Raw genomic sequence first — 20,530 nt, forward strand, 5'->3', positions numbered from 1 at the left:
GTACAATGCTGGCTCTTTGGCTTGGAAACAGAGATGAGCACCACTCCTTACAATTGGTTGCAACTAGATATTCATGTCAAGGGACTACCTTTACCTTTAAGGAGAAGCTATCATGGGGTTTTCTTGTCCTGAGGAGATTTGCCATCGCCTTCCTCTGAGGCTGAGAGCATATAACTTACCTAAGATCACCCAGTGGGTTTCAATGCTGAGCGGGGAATTGAACCCTTGTTTCCAGAGTCCAACACCTTAGACATCTTAGAGAGTTCTTTTAATGCCCAGGAGAAAACAGCAAGGAAAATCACATTATTCTTCTGACATGGAAACCTCTAGCCGCCTCTGCTCCAGATCATGTATCCCTCCTGCTGTCAAACTGTACTTTAAATTAAACAGAGTTGGAGGAAAAAATAATTTAAAACCATTTCTTTTTTGTTCAAACCAGGTTTTTATGTTTGTTTCCTTTTTGCATTAATGTGGAGGGCAGCACCAATAGAGGACTAAATCAGAAAATTAACTAGGAAAAGTGTGGTTCAGCTGTTATGGCCACTAGCTTCAAGAATAATCATCCTTTGAGAAGTGGCCTCTTAAAGGAAGTTGTTTTGGTTGAACCTATGTTAATCGAAGGATTTGTGTCTGAATGGCATTTCTTGCACTATAAAAGAAAGTGATTCCAAAGAAGCAACCGGCAGTGGATACTGGGCTAACAATATCCACTATATAAGTGTACAATCGCAATAAAATGAGTCAACTACCAATAAACTTAAAGCCATTGTCAGTTGTTTGGTGTTGTTGGGGGCTCTAACTTGTTAGTGTCCCTGAGTTTTATTGTTTTTGAAGATATTCTGCTTATACATAAGTGTGTTTGTCTGTTTAATTTAATTTAATTTTAAAAAGTATTATTATTATTATTATTATTATTATTATTATTATTATTATTATTATTATTGCTATCATAAGTAAATAAAGATTTCCTCTATCCAAACAATGAGTGTTTATAGATTTTAATAGGGTTTTTTGTGGGTTTTTCAGGCTATGTGGCCATGTTCTAGAAGAGTTTATTCCTGACGTTTCACCAGCATCTGTGGCTTTGGCATCTTCAGAGAATGCTGGCATGGAAGAGAGTGGGGTATATATACAGTATACTGTGTGGGATATATATACCCAGGGTCAAAAGCATATATATATATATATATATATATATATACATACACACACACACACACACACACACACACACACACACACAGAGTATACACACACACACACACACACACACACACACACACCACACTCTCTTCCATGCCAGCATTCTCTGAAGATGCCACCCACAGATACTGGTGAAACATCAGGAATAAACTCTTCTAGAACATTGCCGCACAGTGTGAAAAACCCACAAAGAACTATGGATGCCGTCCACGAAAGCCTTCAACTCAGTGTTTATAGAGTTTATTTGAAGACGTGGCAGAGTTTTTCCCCCTTGTATGCCTGGGTTGGGCAGTACATGTATCTCTCCAGATGTTACTGAACTACCTCAAATCCTAGCTAGCATCACCAATGGTGGGGGATGATGGGAGTACCAATCTGACATCTGCAGAGCTGAACGGTTACTTGTTTCCCACCTTAGCTTAATGCGAACTTGCTTTTTGGATTGTCCATGGGAGACGTTCCTTGTTCATCCGCTGTAGTTTGGGTATACATCACAGCATGTGTGTGTGTTGCATGCCTTCTAATCGTTTCCGACTTCTGGCGACCCTAACATCCGAGCCCTTTTTATATCAAAGATTGGCATGGGTGTTCCTGTGTCTTGCCCAAACCTCATATGATTATTAAAAATGGGAAGAACCCCCTCTTCCCACATTTGCTAAATTATATTTTGGGGGGCACTTGTGATCATATCAAGGTTTTTTCCTCTTCTGCCTAGAGTTAGATAAGGACGGTCGCTGGCACAGTGCCTGGAACAAGCGAAAGGATAAGCGTTCGGGGAAGGGAAGGCATCTCATGAATATATGAAGGAGAAAAAGTACATTTGTTCAGTTTGCCTCAGAGGGGAACTGTATCACTGACAAAGCATCACTCTGCCCTTACTTACTTTCCCCCTCCCCAAGGAAGGCACAATTATATGTATATATAACTATATTGCATATGGAGAGGCAAAGCATACACTTCTACCATGAAAGCCACTCGCTGGTTTGATCGGTGTTTTTTTTATACCTAGAGATGTAAGAGAGAGTTTGAAGAAGGAGCTGTGGTCTTTGTAATAATGCCAACGACCCACTATTTGCATAGAGATCTCCCCCACCTCTTTCCTTTTTCTTGGAGCTTGTTTTAAATCGGTCGGCTGGATCAGCCGGGGAAAGAAAAGGAAAGAAGGTCCCCAGAGAGAACATTATCCTGCCTTGTTTATAATCCAATCCAATTGGCTTCTCTAAGAACTGACTGGAGACCAAAATCACTTCCCAAAGCTATCACTATCTAGCAGGTTGCTACGATACACAATTGAGTTTGGTTATTTTATTGCATTTTTGGGTTATTATTGCTTTTCTGCTTTATGTGCATCTGACAATATTACAATGGCATTGTCTTGGAAATCTACCTGTTCTTTTCTTCAGCAGGACATGGAGGAGGGTCAGGCTTTGAGAGAGGGATGATGGTTTCTTTGATGCTTTGGTCCAGTTTGTGGTTCCATCTAGTCTTGAGAAGGCATCTGTGTAGCCGTAGAAATGCATGGGAAACATGGTTGAAGTGGCAATATTTCTGCATGCATCTCACTGAAGGGACCAAGGTTTACCCATGCCAGACATTGGGATGGTTGCAGAATGGGTTGGTGCTGGTGGAGGAGGTGTGTAGATCTCTTGGCCTTCAAAGATGTTTCAGGCTGTTATCCTTTATCACTGAGCTATAGGATCATGGAATCAAGGAGTAGGAAGAGATCTCAAGGGCTATCAAGGACTTCAATGCCCAAAATCAATACAGGAATACATAATTGAAGCACCCCTGACAGATGCAAGTTGGGGTTTGTGGGAATAAGATTCCAAAATGTAGGGAGAACCAAACGTTTAGCCCCTTCTAATAGCAAGGTCTCCTACCTTGAGATGGTTGTGTTTGGAGGACGGTTCTTCTGGTTGGGTTTCAGCCACTCCTCAAGAAACCCCAGGAGAACAATTGTTCTGGACATCTGCTGCTGCCGTATCTGGATAGACTGAGAGCTCTCTGATGCTCACAGAGTCTGTGTGGCTCCTAAACACTATTAATCTGACCATGGAGGTAGGAGAACAGCAGCCATGTGCACACCTCTCTCATTTCCAGACTCTGTGGCTGCGTCCAACTTTCCACAAATGCTGCACAAATTGCTCACCTGAGTTGCGCAATGAATGGACAATAGGACAAAGATACTCATAGGTTTGGGCCTTACACATTATAGGAAGGCATGCCAAAAGGATCACTTCTTTGCCTGTGGAATGATATGGGATGACATTTTACCTTCTGGCTTCTGAGACACAATAAGAAGTGTAGAAGCAGTAGGGATCCTCAGTTGTCATTTGGCAGCACTATTTTCAATGCCTAGATCGTAGCTTTTTGTTGGTGTGTGAGCATTTTCAGCTGAAGATGCTGCCAAAATGTCAGGAATAAACTCTTCTAGAACATGGCCACAGAGCCCAAAAAACCAACAAAATACTATGGATGCTGGCCATGAAACCCTTCAACTTCACATTGCCTAGATGGCTTCCATCCAGCTGGCCATTGCAAGTGTTGGGCTTTTATTTCTTCCCTTCTCCACTTCGGTCCCTTATCATAAATTCAGATTATAAATCTGAGAGTAAGAGCTTTCAGGCTACTTGCCTTGGAACCACTCTGGGAATCTTTTTCTGGTGTACAAATGGTATTTGTCCAGCCATCTATCCAAGCAAATGAACAAACAGGGGCTGGCAGTATTCAGGGACACCTTTGGCCTTCTGTATTTGGCATGCAGGCTCCACCTGAGACTTTGTGAAGCATCTTCCATGCTTAATCCGTGCTCTCGTAACCCCTGGAATTGACTGCTGTAATGCAATTTATGTAGGGCTGCCCTCCAAGGTGCCCAGTGTAGCAGTTAGCCTCTGGGTGAATATGGGAAGGCGATAATGTATTCAACCCACTTTGGCTGCAACCGTGTGATCTGTGCCTGCAAGCTTTCTGGACTAATTTATACAACTGGCATTTTTAAAAGAAATCTTTATGGCCTGGAACTGTCACTCCTTCCGGCTCATAGAGCGAGGCGTTCTGCCTGGGCTTCTTCTAGGAGGTCAGAAGATGGACTGCAAAAGAACAAGGTCTCCACTTGAATTGCCTTCAGGCTTTAAATAGCTTCTTTAGAGAGGGCAGGGACTTCGCAGAGGTTATTCCAGATGGCTGCCAGGGCCATTAATTGACTTCTTCCATGCAAATCAACTGTTCAAGGAGTCCATTGTTAAAAGAGTCCACTGTCCACCTCTGTCCTCAGTACGTTTTTTGACTTTGTCATTTTTATAATTGGGGCGGATACCAATTACGGTTCCAGGGCTCCACGTTCCCAAAGAGCTCTTAACTAACTTGGGTATTTAGCATAGATGGGGAGTGGATTTGACAGCTTGTGGCTTGGGGCAAATGTGCACACAAGTCACAGCAATGTATGCAGGGCCAAAAAGTCACCAGTGCACAACGGATGATAGCAATGGAAGCAGAGTGGTGCAGGCAGATAGCATGTTCACCTGTGCATTATCTTTACAAGTTGTGCCTTGCAGTTGTGCATGCTATACTTTGCATTTTGGTTTTGCATCCTCTGCTTTCCATTGTGGTTGCACACCCTATGCCTTGCATTGTGAGCACACACTGAGATTGTGCATCCCATACTTTCAGTCGTGTATGCATTGTCCATCCTATACTTTCCATTGTGGTTGTACATCCTATACCTTGCATCGTGATTAGGCATTGCAGTTGTACATCCTATATTTGCCATTGTGTTTGTACATCCAATACCTTGCATCGTGATTAGGCACTGCAGTTGTACATCCTATACATTGCATTGTAGTTGTACACTGTATATTGTGCATTGCACAATGGCACCCAGTCATTGAAATGTATTCTGCAAGATTGCTTTTCTGCATGGGAATTCATAGTGCTGCTGTGGTGTGCTCTCTTCCTCCCCCCCCCCTCTATTTGTTGTTGTTGTGTGCCTTCAAGTCATTTCCAACTTAAGGAGACCCTCAGGTGAACCTATGTCAGGATTTTCTTGGCAAGTGTCTTCAGAGTGGGTTTGCCGTTGCCATTTTCTGAGGCTGAGATAGTGTGACTTGCCCAGGCTCACCCAATGAGCTTCCACAATTGAGCGAGGAACTGAACCCTGATCTCCAAATAACCACACTGTTATTTCCCCATTTGTTTGAAGTTAGATGGGCTATGGAAAAGCCCCAAACAAACAAAGCCAAACCAGTTTTCCTGGGTAGTAAAAATGTGAGACGGGGAGGGTGTCTGCTGTTGACAATTGCACCTCCTGCTCTCGAAGCCATTGCTCACCGGCTGCACATCATTCCCTCCTGGTGCTAGGTCTGTCTCTGCTGATAAGCCTTGGATGAGTCCCGTGCTCCTCTACAAAAAATGACTGCTTGGGAAATTCAGGCTCATTATCTCCAGCGCCAGTGGTCCCCTTCAAAGGCACAGCAAATCGGCAGCATGTCCAGTAACCTGATGCTATTAGAGACATCTCTTAGCTCCTGCTATCCATGGCCTGCATATGAAATTACAGAGCTGGATTGCCATGGCATCAAAAGCCTGCCAAATGAGGCGCTGCTCTGCCTTTTTCTTTCTCATTTCCTCCCTTCCTTCCAGGGCTTTATTTTTCTTCCCTCCATTCCACAACCTTTTTACTACCTTTCCCACAGTCGCTATAGAAGATGGGGGGCTTCTCATACTGTTTTCATACCTGGGGAGTCTCACCTTTTGTGCCAGAAAGAAAAAGGACTCAAACCAATATTCAGGATAGCATTTCTTTTTGTATTGCAAAGAATTCTTCCCTGCTGCCCTGTATTGCAAAAGCATTCTTCTCTGCCCATTCCAGCGGGAAGCTTTGCTTCAAGTTTACACATTTGCCATTCTGCTCAGCCACCCCAATGCTCCCTGCTAAAACAGACTCAGCTTCATGCTGGAATGAGAATTACAAACGGTAGGATGCAGTCTTTGCAGGCATTGAGCCCGCCAGGTGTCCAAATACCTCCAAGTGCAATTCATATCTAATGCGTCTCTGGAGCAAAGCAGGCCAGCAGGGTTAATGCCTTGGTTTTTTAATCCACCCCAAGGCCTTCTTGGCCTCTTCGCTCCAGGCGCTGCCTTGAATGAGTTGAGCCCATCCACTCCCTGACAGAACAAATGCCCACAATGGAGAAGCGCTGTGTAGGTCAGAGGAATTAGGCACGGTAGGCAAGCTCCAGGTCATTGCTGGAACAAGGCTTCTTTCATGCCAGGACAAAGTTTGATAGAGAAAGTAATTTAAATTACAAGGGGTTCTGTGCTGCAGAGCAGCAAGGCACTTCCTTTGGAAGAAAGGTTCAAGGAGACTGTGTCCTAGCTTTGCATCTGCTCCTGCTCTTCCGATTTAGACGCCTGGGGTTTGTGGGTTTTGGGGGCTACGTGGCCATGTTCTAGAAGGGTTTCTTCCTGACGTTTCACCAGCATCCCTGAAGATGCCAGCCAGAGATCAAAAAACCATGGATGCTGAGCATGAAAACCTTCACCTTCACAAACCATATAAAAATCATGGGGCTGGCCTAAGTCAACAGGCAGCTTGAAGGAACATACTCACATACAGGAAAGGCTACTCAGTTTCTATGATGTTGTCTATAAATGCATATTTGTATAATATAGACTTTGTACCTCTCCCACTGGTGAACATCTGTACATTTTTATGGCGGGGTTAATGGTCAAGACTAGCACTATTAGTTGTTGTGATATAGCAACGTTGGGATCCCTGCAAGCCACTTTCTTGCAGCTTGACCAGAAAGGCCCTGTTTAGGTTTCTTTGTATTTATAGTCTCTCTTCAGCTCCTGATAATTCTGAATGGTGTTTTGTGAGTGTTTTTAGGAATGAATGGCTAATGTGTTGTCTCCATATGATTTAATATCCATCTTCCCCATTGACTTGTACCTTATAGCTGCAGAAATGACCCAAGAAACAGTGGAGTCCCTGATGCAGAAGTTCAAGGAGAGTTTTCGGACCAATACGCCCATCGAGATCGGCCAGTTGCAGCCAGCCTTACGCAGTTCCTCTGTTGGGCGACGAAAACGGAGGAACCGACCCCGAGGTATTTCATCCATGGGAATATTTCCTTTCTACATCCATTTCACTAGATTGTGGTGGTGGGTACTTGGACCATGAGTTGCTACAACCCTCCTTCTGTTTCTCTATCCACTGGTACAAGCTGGAAAATGCTTTATTGTAACTTGGTTCAGATTGCGTCTCCTTCATCCAGAACTCTGAAATCCGAAATATTCCAAAACCAAAACTTTTGTCATAGGTGGCTAAGATAGTGACACCTTTGCTTTCTGATGGATCAGTACGCATAAACTTTGTCTCATGCACATTATTAAAAACATTGTGCAAAGTTTTGGGTGATGTGTATAAAACATATGAAACATAAATGCATTTTGTGTTTCGACTCAAGACATCACATTATATATATTGGAATATTCAAAACACCTGGAGAAAAAAATCCCAAATCCCAAACACTTCTGGTTCCAGGCGTTTCAGATAAGGGAGATTAAGCCTTTTTGAACATGTACACACTTGGCAGACTGGTTGTATTCCATGTGTTAGATTTCAGTTCCCATTATCCCCAGGCAATGTTGAGAGGATGGTAAGAGATGTAGTCTAGCATGATCTGGAGGAACACTTATACCTCATTGCTGAACAGCTGCACATCATATTTCTCCCTCATTTGCAGAAGGGAGGCTGCAATCTTAACTGTTGTTGTGTGCCTTCAAGTCCTTTCCGATATCTGGTGACCCGATGGTAAACCTATCACAGGGTTTTTTTTGGCAAGGTTTGTTCAGAGGGGGTTTCCCAATAGCATCCCCTGAGGCTGAGAGAGTGTGACTTGCCCAGGGTCAGCCAGTGGGTTTCATGGCTGACCCCGATGAGATACAAGAACATAGCTTTCATTGTGCACTTATGTCCGCATCCCATCTCTCCCAATGTGAAGGTGAAACTGAGCATCTCTGCCTCATTAGTAAAATAGAAAATGACAGATTCACCCAAAGCTTCTTGCCTGGGGCTGTTCCCATCTTGTTATCAATCAGGGCTGTCAATGTTATCAATCAGGGCGCCATCAATGTTGTCAAGGTTCAAAAGCTGCCCAGTCAGCCAGGAGACATCCCACGACTAAATGCAGTTTGACTCCCAGCTTCTAATAATGTCACCTCTTTAACTTCTCCGGCAAAATGAGCCCAACTTTGGGGGCCTTCAGTTTTCAACTAGTGAGGAACTGTGGCAGAAGCAGCTGGCTTTCTATGTCCCTCGCCCTTCGATTTCTATTTTCTGTCCTCATTTTAGCTTGGATTATGTCCCAGGTAATTTAGAAGGTGTTCTTCAAAAGTAGGCATTTGTCTCATCCCTTCTTACTTTTGGGGGGAAAGTAAATAATATAAGTACCATGCTTGTTTATTGAGCATAAAGGGAACACTCTCTTTCTTCTGTCCCCAAACTATGAACCTTCAAAGTAGCTTATACATCAATTAAAGAAACAAAAACAAATGTATATAACCAACAAAATGCTGGCGGGGATAAAACGTGAAATCCACATCAAAGCACAAGGATAGAGAGAGAAAAGCATAAAAAGCAACAACAAACTGAAGCATGGAAACCTAATAACAAACTGAGAGCTTTCTCTTAGCAAACTTGGCCATTCTGGCTGGGGATTGTGGGAGTTGTAGCACCTTAAGTAACTTTTTCAGGCCCTGACTACAGCTATCCGCACGCCCCAAGTCAGTTTTGTGAACATTGCAGTACAAAATCCAGCTTAACATAGGGAGGTGTTTTAGGCTGCATCTGCACTACACAGATAATCCAGTTTGACACTGTTTTAACTGCTATGGAGCCATGAGATTTGTAGTTTGTGGTGGCACCAGAGGTTTCCGACAGAGAAGGCTAAATATCCCACAAAACTGCCAACCCCAGTTCAGCTTCTTCTGGACTTGTTCCTCTGCCAGGAATATTGGCTGACACTGTGAAAAAACATGTTTTTGAGATAGGGACTTGGCCAACAGTCAACAATTATGGGAGCTGAAGTTCCAAACATCTGGAGGACCAAGAGTTGAGAACCACTGGACTAGATAGCATTTATAGACCCTTCTAACCTTTGCTCCTCCATTTGTTTTGGACTTCAGATGCCAGAAGCCCTAGCCAACTTGGTCAAGAGTCAACAATTATAGGAGCTGAATTTCAAAAGATCTGGGAGACTAAAGGTTGGAAAGCAATGGATAACCTTTACAGCACCATCCAAGTCTAAGCTTCTACAATGTTTCCATAAATGTTAGATGTATTTTTAGGCACACTGCCTGATGGGGATGGGAAAACCGGTGTGCTAAACTATTTCCCCCCTTCTCTCTGGGTATGCAGACATGCGCACACTCTTTGCTTGCGCCTGGCGTGGCTGGAGTCATATTTTTCTGCAACGGTGATAGGAAGCTGGAGGAAAGAGAAACCTTTCGATCCCTTCTCTGCTCACTGCCTTTCCCCCCATTTGTTTTTCATTTATTTATGAGCCCGAGACACAATCACTTTTTCCCCTCCCTCTTTCGTTCTCTCTGTGTTATTTTTCTGTACTACAGGCCTGGAGAAACTTATTTTATTACCATTATTATGATGACAATGGCTCGGGCCATAAATTATTCACTTAGCGAGAAGGAAACGTTTCTTCTCTTCAACGCCTTTAGATGGTTTGGCTTATTTTGTGGTTCTGACACACTCAAAGAGAGAGTTTTTGTGGTTCGCCTTTGTGTGTGCGCATGTATGGAAAGGTGTCATCTTGGAACAAATCCTGCAAGAGAAAGATGGACTGGCCAGATGTGGACGAATTACTCCTCTCATTTTCCCTTATCGCAGCTGTGGCTGCCTCTGCACTGCAGAATGAATGGAGTTTGACGCCTCTTTATTTGCCATGGCTCCATGCTATGCAACCCACATAACCTCCTTTCCTTGGGACAACTCTTTTTGAGATGTCTTCTTTTTGCAACCACAGCAAATCCCTTGCTCTTTGTGCTGCTACAAGGCACACCTGCATTGCATTCTCCCATGTTAGCCAGTCATTCAGAATCATTGCTTTGCTTTTAAACCCCTTGAACGCTTTTTTGCATTTCCACTTTTCCTCCTCTGCGCATTTTCTGGCCTTCGTTCTCCCATTTGGAAAGTTCCCATTTTCACGGCTCATGGTTAATTGCCCCTCTGGTGTGCTAGTGACTGGAACTCCATTGAACATTAAGGTTAAATGATGATATCACAACTTAGTATGTTTGCATTTTCCGTCCCAATTGAAAACACAAACCTTTCGCCTCATTAATCCTTCACAATCCCCTGCTCTCTCTTCCTTCCCCCCCTTCCCCTCTCTTCCTAAATGAAATGGTCCATTTGGGATGCATTTATTTTATCCTAACAGCTGCATGACAGTTGCACCAAGCGGGGTTTGCATCCATCGCTGTTCCTAGGTAAGTGACAGTCTGTCTTTTAACACAGGCACGCATGGTCGTTTTTAATAGTGCCATTTTTGCAGACAATGAGCCTCTTTCTGAATCTTATCCCTAACAAAGCAATTTGTGGTGATGGTGCACCTTCAAGTCATTTCTGACTTATGCCAACCCTAAGACGAACCTGTCATGGGGTTTTCTTGGGCACATTTCTTCAGAGGAGGTTTGCCATGGCAAGATATGTCTTGAAGGCACACAACAACAACAACAACAACAACAACAACAACAACAACAGCAGCAGCAGCAAGGACTAATACCACATTTTTGTGCATTGGTTATAATTGCGAAGTTGAAGGCTTTTACAGCCAGGATCCATAGCTTTTTGTGGGTTTTTGGGGCTCTGTGACCATGTTCTAGAAGAGTTTATTCCTGACGTTTCGCCAGCCTCTGTGGCTGGCATCTTCAGAGAATGCTGTCATGGAAGTGAATGGGATATATATACCGTTAGCCCTTGGTTGAGAGGAAGTGATTTGCATGGTTATAATTGTTCTTTTAATTCCCAGAAACTGACCAGGGTCTTGCAAATAAATGATGGTTTGTGGACTAGCATTGGTCTATGGACCACCGCATTGAGTAGCATTGGTCTAAAGGATTGCAATAAATCCCTTAACCTTTAATGCGAAATATTTTTGGAGCAAGGCTTTAAGTGTGCATGCTCCAAGGGCAAGGAACTTAAACCACCATCTCAGGATGCCAGGATTCAAGAAATGCTGCGTGTGCTTTAGGATTGTTTTGCACAACCGCAAATACTGGTAAAGGAAGCTGGAGGGAAACAGCAAAGGGATTCCCTGTTTAAAAGTAGATGGTGGATTCCAGCCCCAGCAGAATAAAGCTGTTAGGTGGAGAAGAGCCCATGCTGAAATATAGTGTTTATCTTGACTGCCAAAGGTAAATAAAAAAGGTTAAATGAGCTCCTTTCCCTTTTAAAATAAATAAGTGATTAATAGATCATCCTGCCAAAGGGAATAATTTACCACCGTTCAGGGCTTTGCTTAATGCATTTCGGAGGCCTCTGCTGTGCTGTAATTCACACAAAAAAGCTCTCGTTTTGGAGAGTAGGTTGGTTGTGTTGTTGTTGTTGTTGTTGTTGTTGTTGTGTGTATGTGCTGAGTGTGTCTTTCTCTCTCTTTGGCAAACAACTGCCTACATTCTCTGCTGACCGTTTAGTTTTCAAACTAAAGCTTTTCATCTTTCCATATACATACAAGGCCATCCAACTTAAATTTTTGCAAATACACTCGTCCCTCCACATATTCACTGGGGTTAGGTGCACAGGACCCCAGTGAATGTGCAAAAATCACAAATAGCAAAAACACTATGTTTTTAACCTGAAGTAACACCTCTCTAGGAATTGCTAGGTCCTCCAGTGCAACTCTGTGGTCACCATCTGCCAAACACTGACCATAGAGTTGTGCTGGAGGAGCTACAAATGCCTAACAGAGTGTTCTCTCTAGGAATCTCTAGGTCCTTCAGGGCGACCTTTGGTTAAAGTTGACCATAGAGTTGCACTGGAGGAGCTAGATATTCCTAGACAGAGCATATTAATAAAATCCATGATTAATCAAATCTGCAAAAGTCAAAGCTTCAAATGTGGAGGGACGAGTGTAGTGTTAGTTGCTCTGCATAGATATGTGTGGGTATATGTGGCTTCAAGTTTCCAGTCAGTTTATGGTGGGCACATGAAATACATAGTTTTCTCTGGCATAGGAAAACCCCTACTGTAATTTTCCCCCTTGGATTTTATCTTGGACTCACACACCTCCCTTGTGCATGCATTTTTCATGTGTATGGGAAAAGAGAAAGAGACCTTTGGTGCAGTGGTTTGAGTGTTACATTTGGATTCCAGGACACCAAGGCTGGAATCCTCACTTGTCCATAGAAACCCATCCTGGAGAAGACACACTCTCTCAGCCTCAGAGGACGGCAAGGGTGGCAAACCCCTTCAGAAACAAATCTTGCCAAGAAAAGCTTGCGATAGTTTTGCCTTAGGAGCCCTGGTGGCGCAGTGGTTAAATGCCTGTACTGCAGCCATTCACTCAAAACCACAAGGTTGCGAGTTCAAGACCAGCAAAAGGGCCCAAGCTCGACTCAGGCTTGCATCCTTCCGAGGTCGCTAAAATGAGTACCCAGACTGTTGGGGGCAAATTAGCTTACTTGCTAATTAGCTTACTTGCTGTTCACCGCTATGATCTTTGGAATAGCGGTATATAAATAAAACAAATTATTAATTATTATTATTAGGGTTTCCATAAGTCAGAAATGGTCAGTGTTGGTACCAGGCAGGCCTCCTAGAGGAGAGCATCCCACTACCAGGTTTCATGCTTTCTTATCTTTTGCATTCCATACTGTTTTAGATGCTTTGTTTTAATTTGTATTGCAAGCTATGTGTCCAATTTGGGCAGAACAGCGGAGGGACTTTTTGCTTTGCCTTCTTCCTCCTGCAAAGGAGTGCTTCTCAGATCTTGCTGCTGCCATTTTCCAGACCAGTTTCCCCCCCTGCCTTCCTTTTGCTGTTTGCAAGGCTTATCTCTCTCAACGCTCTGCACATTTGTTGCCTGGCTGGTGGCAACTTCATCATTTCCTTCACAGCTGCCCTTTCAGTGAGTTCAGACAGAAAGCCTCTGCTCAAGACACCTTTCTCTCCCTTCATCCTTCTGATCCCTTCCTCCTCCTTCTTTTAGATCGTATCACCGGAGATTGGCTTTCTAACATCTTGTGCCACAGATTAAATCTCCTGCTCTTCCACTGTGCATCGGCTCTCCATCCTTGTCTACCTTCCTTCCCATGGCTTGGTTTCCGATGGGCTTATCCGTCATCAGCTCCATGTGCCATCCGTTTCTATACATATTTACTTGGAAGTAATCCTCACTGAGCTCCATCGGGACTGAGTTCAGAGAGATTGATTTCCAGATTGATGCGCATAAGACTGGAGCCCGTTTGTGTTTTCTATGCATTGATGTTAAGGTGTCAGGATCAGTGAGACTAGAATTTAGATCTTCCTTGCTTGGCTGGAGTTTAGTTCCAGGACTCTGTGTGGATACCAAAATCTGTGCCATTATATACAGTGGCATAGTAAAATGGTGTCCCTTATATCAAATGGCAAAATCAAGCCTTGCTTTTTGGAATGATTATTATTATCATTGAATATTTTCAAACTGTGGATGGTTCAATCCATGCATAAAGAATCCATGGATGTGGAAGGCTGACTATTTTACAAGCCTTTCTTGAGTTTCAGTTTATCCCAAAGGCCTTCATGTTTACACCTTCATTCATTCTTCGATAGGCTGTTGGAGATGATCTGTTGAGTCCGTGCTGCGATCTCCTGCTCTTTCTGTATGTTGCTCTTAACTCTTATAATAAATAATAATAAAAATTTTATTTATACCCCGCCCTTCCAGGGATCAGGGCGGCTTACATAGCAAATAGCAATTAAAAACAGACACAATCCACAATAATACAGAAAATTTAAAACACGCAATACATCAAAACAACTAAAATAACAAAAAGCCCCATAGCCCAACCTCTTGGCCACGGAAAGAGGAGGGAGGCCCACAGGGTATTTAATCGGGGAATGCCTGTTGAAACAGGAAGGTTTTTAAGTCCTTCCTGAATTGGGCCAGGGTGGAAGATGAGCGGAGCTCAATGGGCAGCGTATTCCAAAGGGCTGGGGCAGCCGTGGAAAATGTCCTCCGCGTGTGGAGGTTAACCTAGCCCCAGGCACCTTCAGTAATTGCTGCCCAGATGTTCTGAGGGTGCGAGGCGGAATGTACGGGGAGAGGCGGTCCTTTAGGTATCCTGGGCCCAAGCCATTTAGGGCTTTATAGGTAATAACCAACACCTTATATTGAGCTCGGAAGCAAATGGGCAGCCAATGGAGATCTTTTAAAACCGGTGTTATGTGGCTGGTCCTGGGAGCACCAGTGACCAGCCGGGCTGCCATATTCTGCACCATTTGTAGCTTCCGAGTTTGGTATAAGGGTTGCCCCATGTAGAGTACATTGCAGAAATCCAATCTCGAAGTTACCAGAGCATGTACAACAGTTTCTAGGTCCCTCTGGGCCAGGTATAGGCGCAGCTGGCGAATCAGCTGAAGCTGATAACAGGTGCTCTTGACCGTTGCATTCACCTGAGCAGTCAGGTGAAGCGACGAGTCAAGAAGCACCCCCAGACTGCGCACGGAGTCCTTCACAGGGAGCGTGACCCCGTTCAGGACAGGTGGAACCACCGCCATTCCTGGACCAGGAGAACCTATCACTAGTACCTCCGTTTTCTCTGGATTCAATTTGAGTCGGTTTTCCCTCATCCAGCCCATTACTGACTCTAGACAGGCCACGAGAGGAGAGACGCCATCCTCAGTCACTGCATCAGTCGGAGACATAGAGAAAATAATTTGGGTGTCATCAGCGTACTGATAACCCCGCGCCCCATGTCTCCGGATGATCTCTCCCAGCGGTTTCATGTAAATGTTAAAGAGCATGGGAGACAGAATGGCCCCTTGAGGGACCCCAGATGTTAGGGGCCTCTCATCGGAGCACATGTCTCCCAGCTGCACCATCTGGGACCTCCCAGAGAGGTAGGATCGGAACCACTGGAGCGCAGTGCCCCCGATTCCCACCTCTGCCAGGCGTCCCAGAAGGATACCATGGTCTATGGTATCGAAAGCCGCTGAGATGTCCAAGAGCACCAACAGGGACACGCTTCCCCTGTCGATGCTCAGACGGAGATCATCGACCAAGGCGACCATGGCCATCTCAACCCCGTAACCCGCCCGGAAGCCAGTTTGAAATGGCTGTATGTTGTTTTTACCAATGTTGTGAAGTGCATGAGGTTCTACATTGAGAGAAAAGTGGGATACAAATCATACATTGCTGTGCTCTGGTTCCTGTTTCAACAACTAACAAAGATAAACCAAATGCTCAGAAGAACTGTTGGAAATCTTCCTATGCTGACTTTCTCCTGGCCAGGTAATTTCATTAAAAATGGAGAGATCTTCCATGTCATCCATCCTATCTGGGTACAACAGCAGAGGGTTAGGATTCAACAGAGGAAATGGAGAGGATTCCTGGATAGACTGATATAGCTGGCCCTCTGTATCCACTGATTTGTCATCCATGGATTCAACCGTTCAGCCTTGGAGGAAAACAATGGTAAACCCTCAAGATTTGGGCTGGTTCATATAGGAAGATACAGCCATCCCTCTATAACCATGAGTTTTTTTATATCCATGGACTGAACTATCCACTGCTTCAAAATAATCTAAAAATAGATAAATCCCAAAAAGCAGATCTTGATTTTTTTTTCTCTCCATTTTGTAAAAAGGACACAATTTTACCAACCATTGGGGACTTGGAACATCCATGCATTTTGGTATCCACAGCGGGATCCTGCAACCAAACCCCATTAGATACCCAGGACATGAAGAATCCACATAAGGATATAGTCCTCCTTGCCACAAAATCAAAAACCGAAACATATGTGCTGTATGACCCTCTGGATAAAGATGGAGTCCTGCTAATCCTGCATTCTGTTTTCCATATGGACTGTTCTCAGATGGTTCTGGAAGGCCACCTCAAGCAAGGTGGCATGACCCCATTTGCCCGTCTCCTTCCCCAGGAACTGGAGTTCAGATGGTGCAAAAGCACCTTCTGCTTCTGCTGCAGAAGCTTTCCTGGAAGGCCCCGCGGGGGACATGGCTGAGTGTTAGCATGTTGAGTGGATTAACAAGCTTGTAAATCAGCAAACAGGATTAGAAAGGAGACACCTTGATTGAGACATGTCCCTGGCAGAAACTATGGTAACAGCTGCTAGCTTTTGTTCCCAACAGACTCTCAGAGACGCACCGCAAACATGTGGTGGCTGTGGGCGCGTTGGGTGGACCCTTTCTCTTCTAACTTCTCATTATTTTCCATCGACCGGGCCAAGGTAGCAATTTTCTCAAGCATCTGCTTTGACCCTCTTTGAAAAGACAATGGCGATGCTTTCATCTCGGTTGATAATTCTGTAAACTGCCTGATGTGGCCTTGGCCCCAAGCTAGCAGTGGTGATGATGGTTAGGATAAGCAAGGTAGATTTCCCATGATTTCTTGTTATATAAGACCCAGAAGCCCACGTGGCAAGAGCAACCTTCCCCCTCCACTTGGCACCATCATCCCCACTGGCTGAGGATGATGGAATATGTAGTTAAAGTCCTTTGGAAGGCATGGTTTGGAAAAGTTGGATTAGAGTGTCCAGACTAGAATTGAGGAAATGGAGGACAGTATTACAAGGCTAGCCATGATGCTCAAAGGGTGATCATCCTCATGTTCTTCGCTGGTTTATCCTTAGGTTTAACATATAGAAAGGTCAAGTCTGCCATATCAGGAATACCAAAATCCAAAATGCTATAAAACCCTCCTCTGAACCAGTCTTGCCAAGTAAACCCCACAATAGGTTCGCCTTAGGTTCACCATAGGTTGCAATTGACCTGAAGGCACACAATAACAACAACAACGACAAGTACCAGGAGACCATTCTTATCCAAGTTACCATTTTCTTTTTTTATAGCTGTTGTGAATCAAGATGCCCATTTCATCTTTCTTTCTTTCTTTCTTTCTTTCTTTCTTTGGCCTGTTAAAACCAGCCCTTTGGTCTGCTCTGTCCTCATTTTTAAAACCCTGTGCAGGTTCTAGGTAATCAGAAAATGCAATATCCCTGTCGCCGGCTCTTTGGAGATGTGCAGCCCAGGTAATTTAACCTGTCAGCGCCATCCATCACAGAGACCTGTGGAACGGGCCAGAGCAATCCAGAAACATGCCTCCTGCCACTTGTAGAGTGTATAGGTGTGTGTGGTGTGTGTGTGTGTGTGTATGTGTTGATGTGTTGTGGCAGTCTATTAAACCCTCCCTACGCCAGCAAGTTGTCCTGCTTTTTCCCCTGACTTCATTACCTGCTTAAAGAGGACATTGAAACACAGCAGGTACCTTGGGTCCGCTGAATGAAGGTGTTTGGTTTCCCTTGACCGAATCACGGATACAAAACCTCTCATTCTATCGGTGGATTATTTCCTGCAAAGAGAAGAAAATATATATAAAACTGCAAAAAATGTGCTGTGGCACCTTAGAGACAGAACTGGTTTATTGAAACGTTTAGTTTATTGGGCATTGCTAACTGGTTTATTGTGGTGACGACTCTCAAAGGAGCCGCAACGCCGCTTGCGTTATCCTCCTTCCAGAGACATATAAGGCTGGCAGAGGGCAAGGGATGCGGCAGATAGAGGTACGATCTTCGGGAATTGCTCTCCAAATAAATCCAGATGTATTTATTTTACTTTTTTGTAAAGCTCCCCATGCCAAACCGTTTAGTCTGCACTTTGTGCATTAAATATTGCTTGCAGTTCTCTCTCCTTTTAGCCCTGCTTCTGTCGATGTGGAAGCACAGTAAAGGGCTGCTTTTAATAAAGAGGCTCATTCTGGAAGCAGCAAATCTTCTTTGGGCATTTTGGAACTTGCTAGTATTATCTTCAGGCAAGAGGCTCTTTCATTTTCTTCTCGGGTCTGAAGTGAGGAATCCTTCTTCTCCAATTTGCAGCCTTGATGTTACAATCACTTTGGAGGCATCCTCTGGTTTAGTGCAATATTTGGGTTGACCTATACCAGGCCCATGGGACTACAGTATATGTATATTTGGGCCCCAGAGACTCTTTTCAGATACAGAATTAGATGAATAACGCAAACCTCTGGACTCACAGGGCTTGCTGTAAATACCTGGAGCTGTAAATACCAGGAGCCCAGACTCTTGCCTTTTTCTGCTCAGCAAAACACTTACGTCCATCCGCTGCACCAGTCTAGATGTTGGCTTTAGTCTCCCAATTGTAGCTGGGGAGAGTTGGTATATTTAGGCTGGGAAATCTTTATCCTGGGCCTAGATTTGGGGATAATGCTCCATTTCTCCAACCTGACCCAGACGGATTTGGCAGGCAGGAACATCTGCCTGTGCCAGATGTTTCCTACATTTCAGCATTAGAGGAGCCATTGAAAAGAAAGGGCAAGGAGTCGAAGGCTTTCATGGCCGGCATCCATAGTTATTTTGTGGGGTTTTGGGGCTCTGTGGCCATGTTCTAGAAGAGTTTATTCCCGATGTTTCACCAGCATTTGTGGCTGGTATCTTCAGAGAATGCTGGCATGGAAGAAAGTGGGGTATATATATACTGTGTGGGATATATATACCCAGGGTCAAAAGGATCTCTCTCTCTCTCTCTATCTATCTATCTATCTATCTATCTATCTATCTATCTATCTATCTATCTATCTATCTATCTATCTCTCTATCTATCTCTATATCTATTTCTATCCCTATCCCTATCCCACCATCTATCTATCTATCTATCCATCCATCCATCCATCCATCCATCCCCCACTCTCTTCCATACCAGCATTCTCTGAAGATGCCAACCAAAGAGGATGGTGAAACATCAAGAATAAACTGTTCTAGAACATGGCCACATAGCCCCCAAAATCCACCAAAAACTATGGCTCTTACCATTCTTCCTAATATTGAGGTGGAATCTCTTTTCCTATAGCTTGATCCACTGCTCCTTATCCCAGTCTTTGGAGCAGCAAAAAGCACACTTGCTCCATCCTCAACATGACAACAAACAACAGAAAGGACCCCACGCTTTCAGCTTCTCCTACTTTGCCATGCGCCTGTGCGCATGCCAATACACACAGAAACTTATATGCTGATTCAGAAGAAGATTTGGGGAGAGAAAAGTATAACAATCAAATCCAGTGTTTATGCTAATGGCACTTTGTACAGCAATAGCTCAATGCTGGAAAACTGCAGAGCATCAAATGTTGCATTCTTGGTATGCGGAGCTCTGGCAAATAGCTGTGGCCGAAAAACTGATGCATCAGCTCAAAATAGCTAAAGGGGAAGCAAAAATATCATATTTCCCCCCCGTGCAAAGTGTGCGTTTTTTCATTCTATATACAAATCAGAGACCTACACAGCAATATTTATCAAAGCCTTTCCATAAATTACGGGGGGGAAAGAGAAAGAGGTAAATATGAACTCTGCCACTAGATCCATAATCCATTTTTACCTGCTGAGTAATGCGATGGAGGTATATTTTTAAGGCACCTCCTTTTGTCAATAACCAGACTTAACCACAATGTAACTGTTTTCTTGGTGTCTTCTGTTTCTTCCCACTCCCCCCATTTGCCATTATTTTTGACAATAAAAGGGGGAGTGTGTTTCTCAATTTACATTTTTATTCCCAGCTAGATTACATCCACTGACTTTTACTGAATGCTAAATCAATATTTATGTAAATTTTATTGATGCAGTGGGTCTACTCTTGAGATTTTTGTTGTTGCTAGCTGTTCGCGAGTCTATCTCGACCCATGGCGAAGTTGGGTTTATGCTCCAATAGAGAGCCTATGCGGCATAGCAGTTTGGGTGTTGGACTACAACACTGGAAACAAGGGTTCAAATCCCACTCGGGTATGAAACCCACTGGATGACCTTAGACAAGTCACACAGTCTCAGCCTCATGGGAAGGCAATGGCAAACCTCATCTTGAGAAGTCTTGATAGGGTCAAGTGGGAAATGACTTGAAGGCGCACAAAAACAACAACTGCTTTGTTGTTGCTGTTGTGTGCCTTCAAGTTGTTTCTGACTTACAGTGACCTTAAAGTGAATGTATCATGGGGTTTTCTGGAGCTGAGGGAGTTTGACTTACTTAAGGTCACCTAATGGGTTTCCATGGCTGACTAACAGGAACTAAATAGCCTAAAGGCATGATCCT

General features: G+C 44.0%; 1 protein-coding gene across 2 annotated transcripts in view; it reads left to right on the top strand.

Moving 5' to 3' along the window:
- Positions 1 to 20,530, top strand: part of ASTN2 (astrotactin 2) — a 320,421-nt gene that overhangs the window by 120,167 nt on the left and 179,724 nt on the right. For both annotated transcript variants that reach the window (XM_042479280.1, XM_042479282.1), the window contains exon 4: positions 7,161 to 7,310. In XM_042479280.1, coding sequence (XP_042335214.1) covers positions 7,161 to 7,310 — 150 coding nt within the window. The remainder of the gene's footprint in view (positions 1 to 7,160; positions 7,311 to 20,530) is intronic.

This window comes from Sceloporus undulatus, chromosome 7, assembly GCF_019175285.1.
Source record: "Sceloporus undulatus isolate JIND9_A2432 ecotype Alabama chromosome 7, SceUnd_v1.1, whole genome shotgun sequence".
Taxonomy (NCBI): domain Eukaryota; kingdom Metazoa; phylum Chordata; class Lepidosauria; order Squamata; family Phrynosomatidae; genus Sceloporus; species Sceloporus undulatus.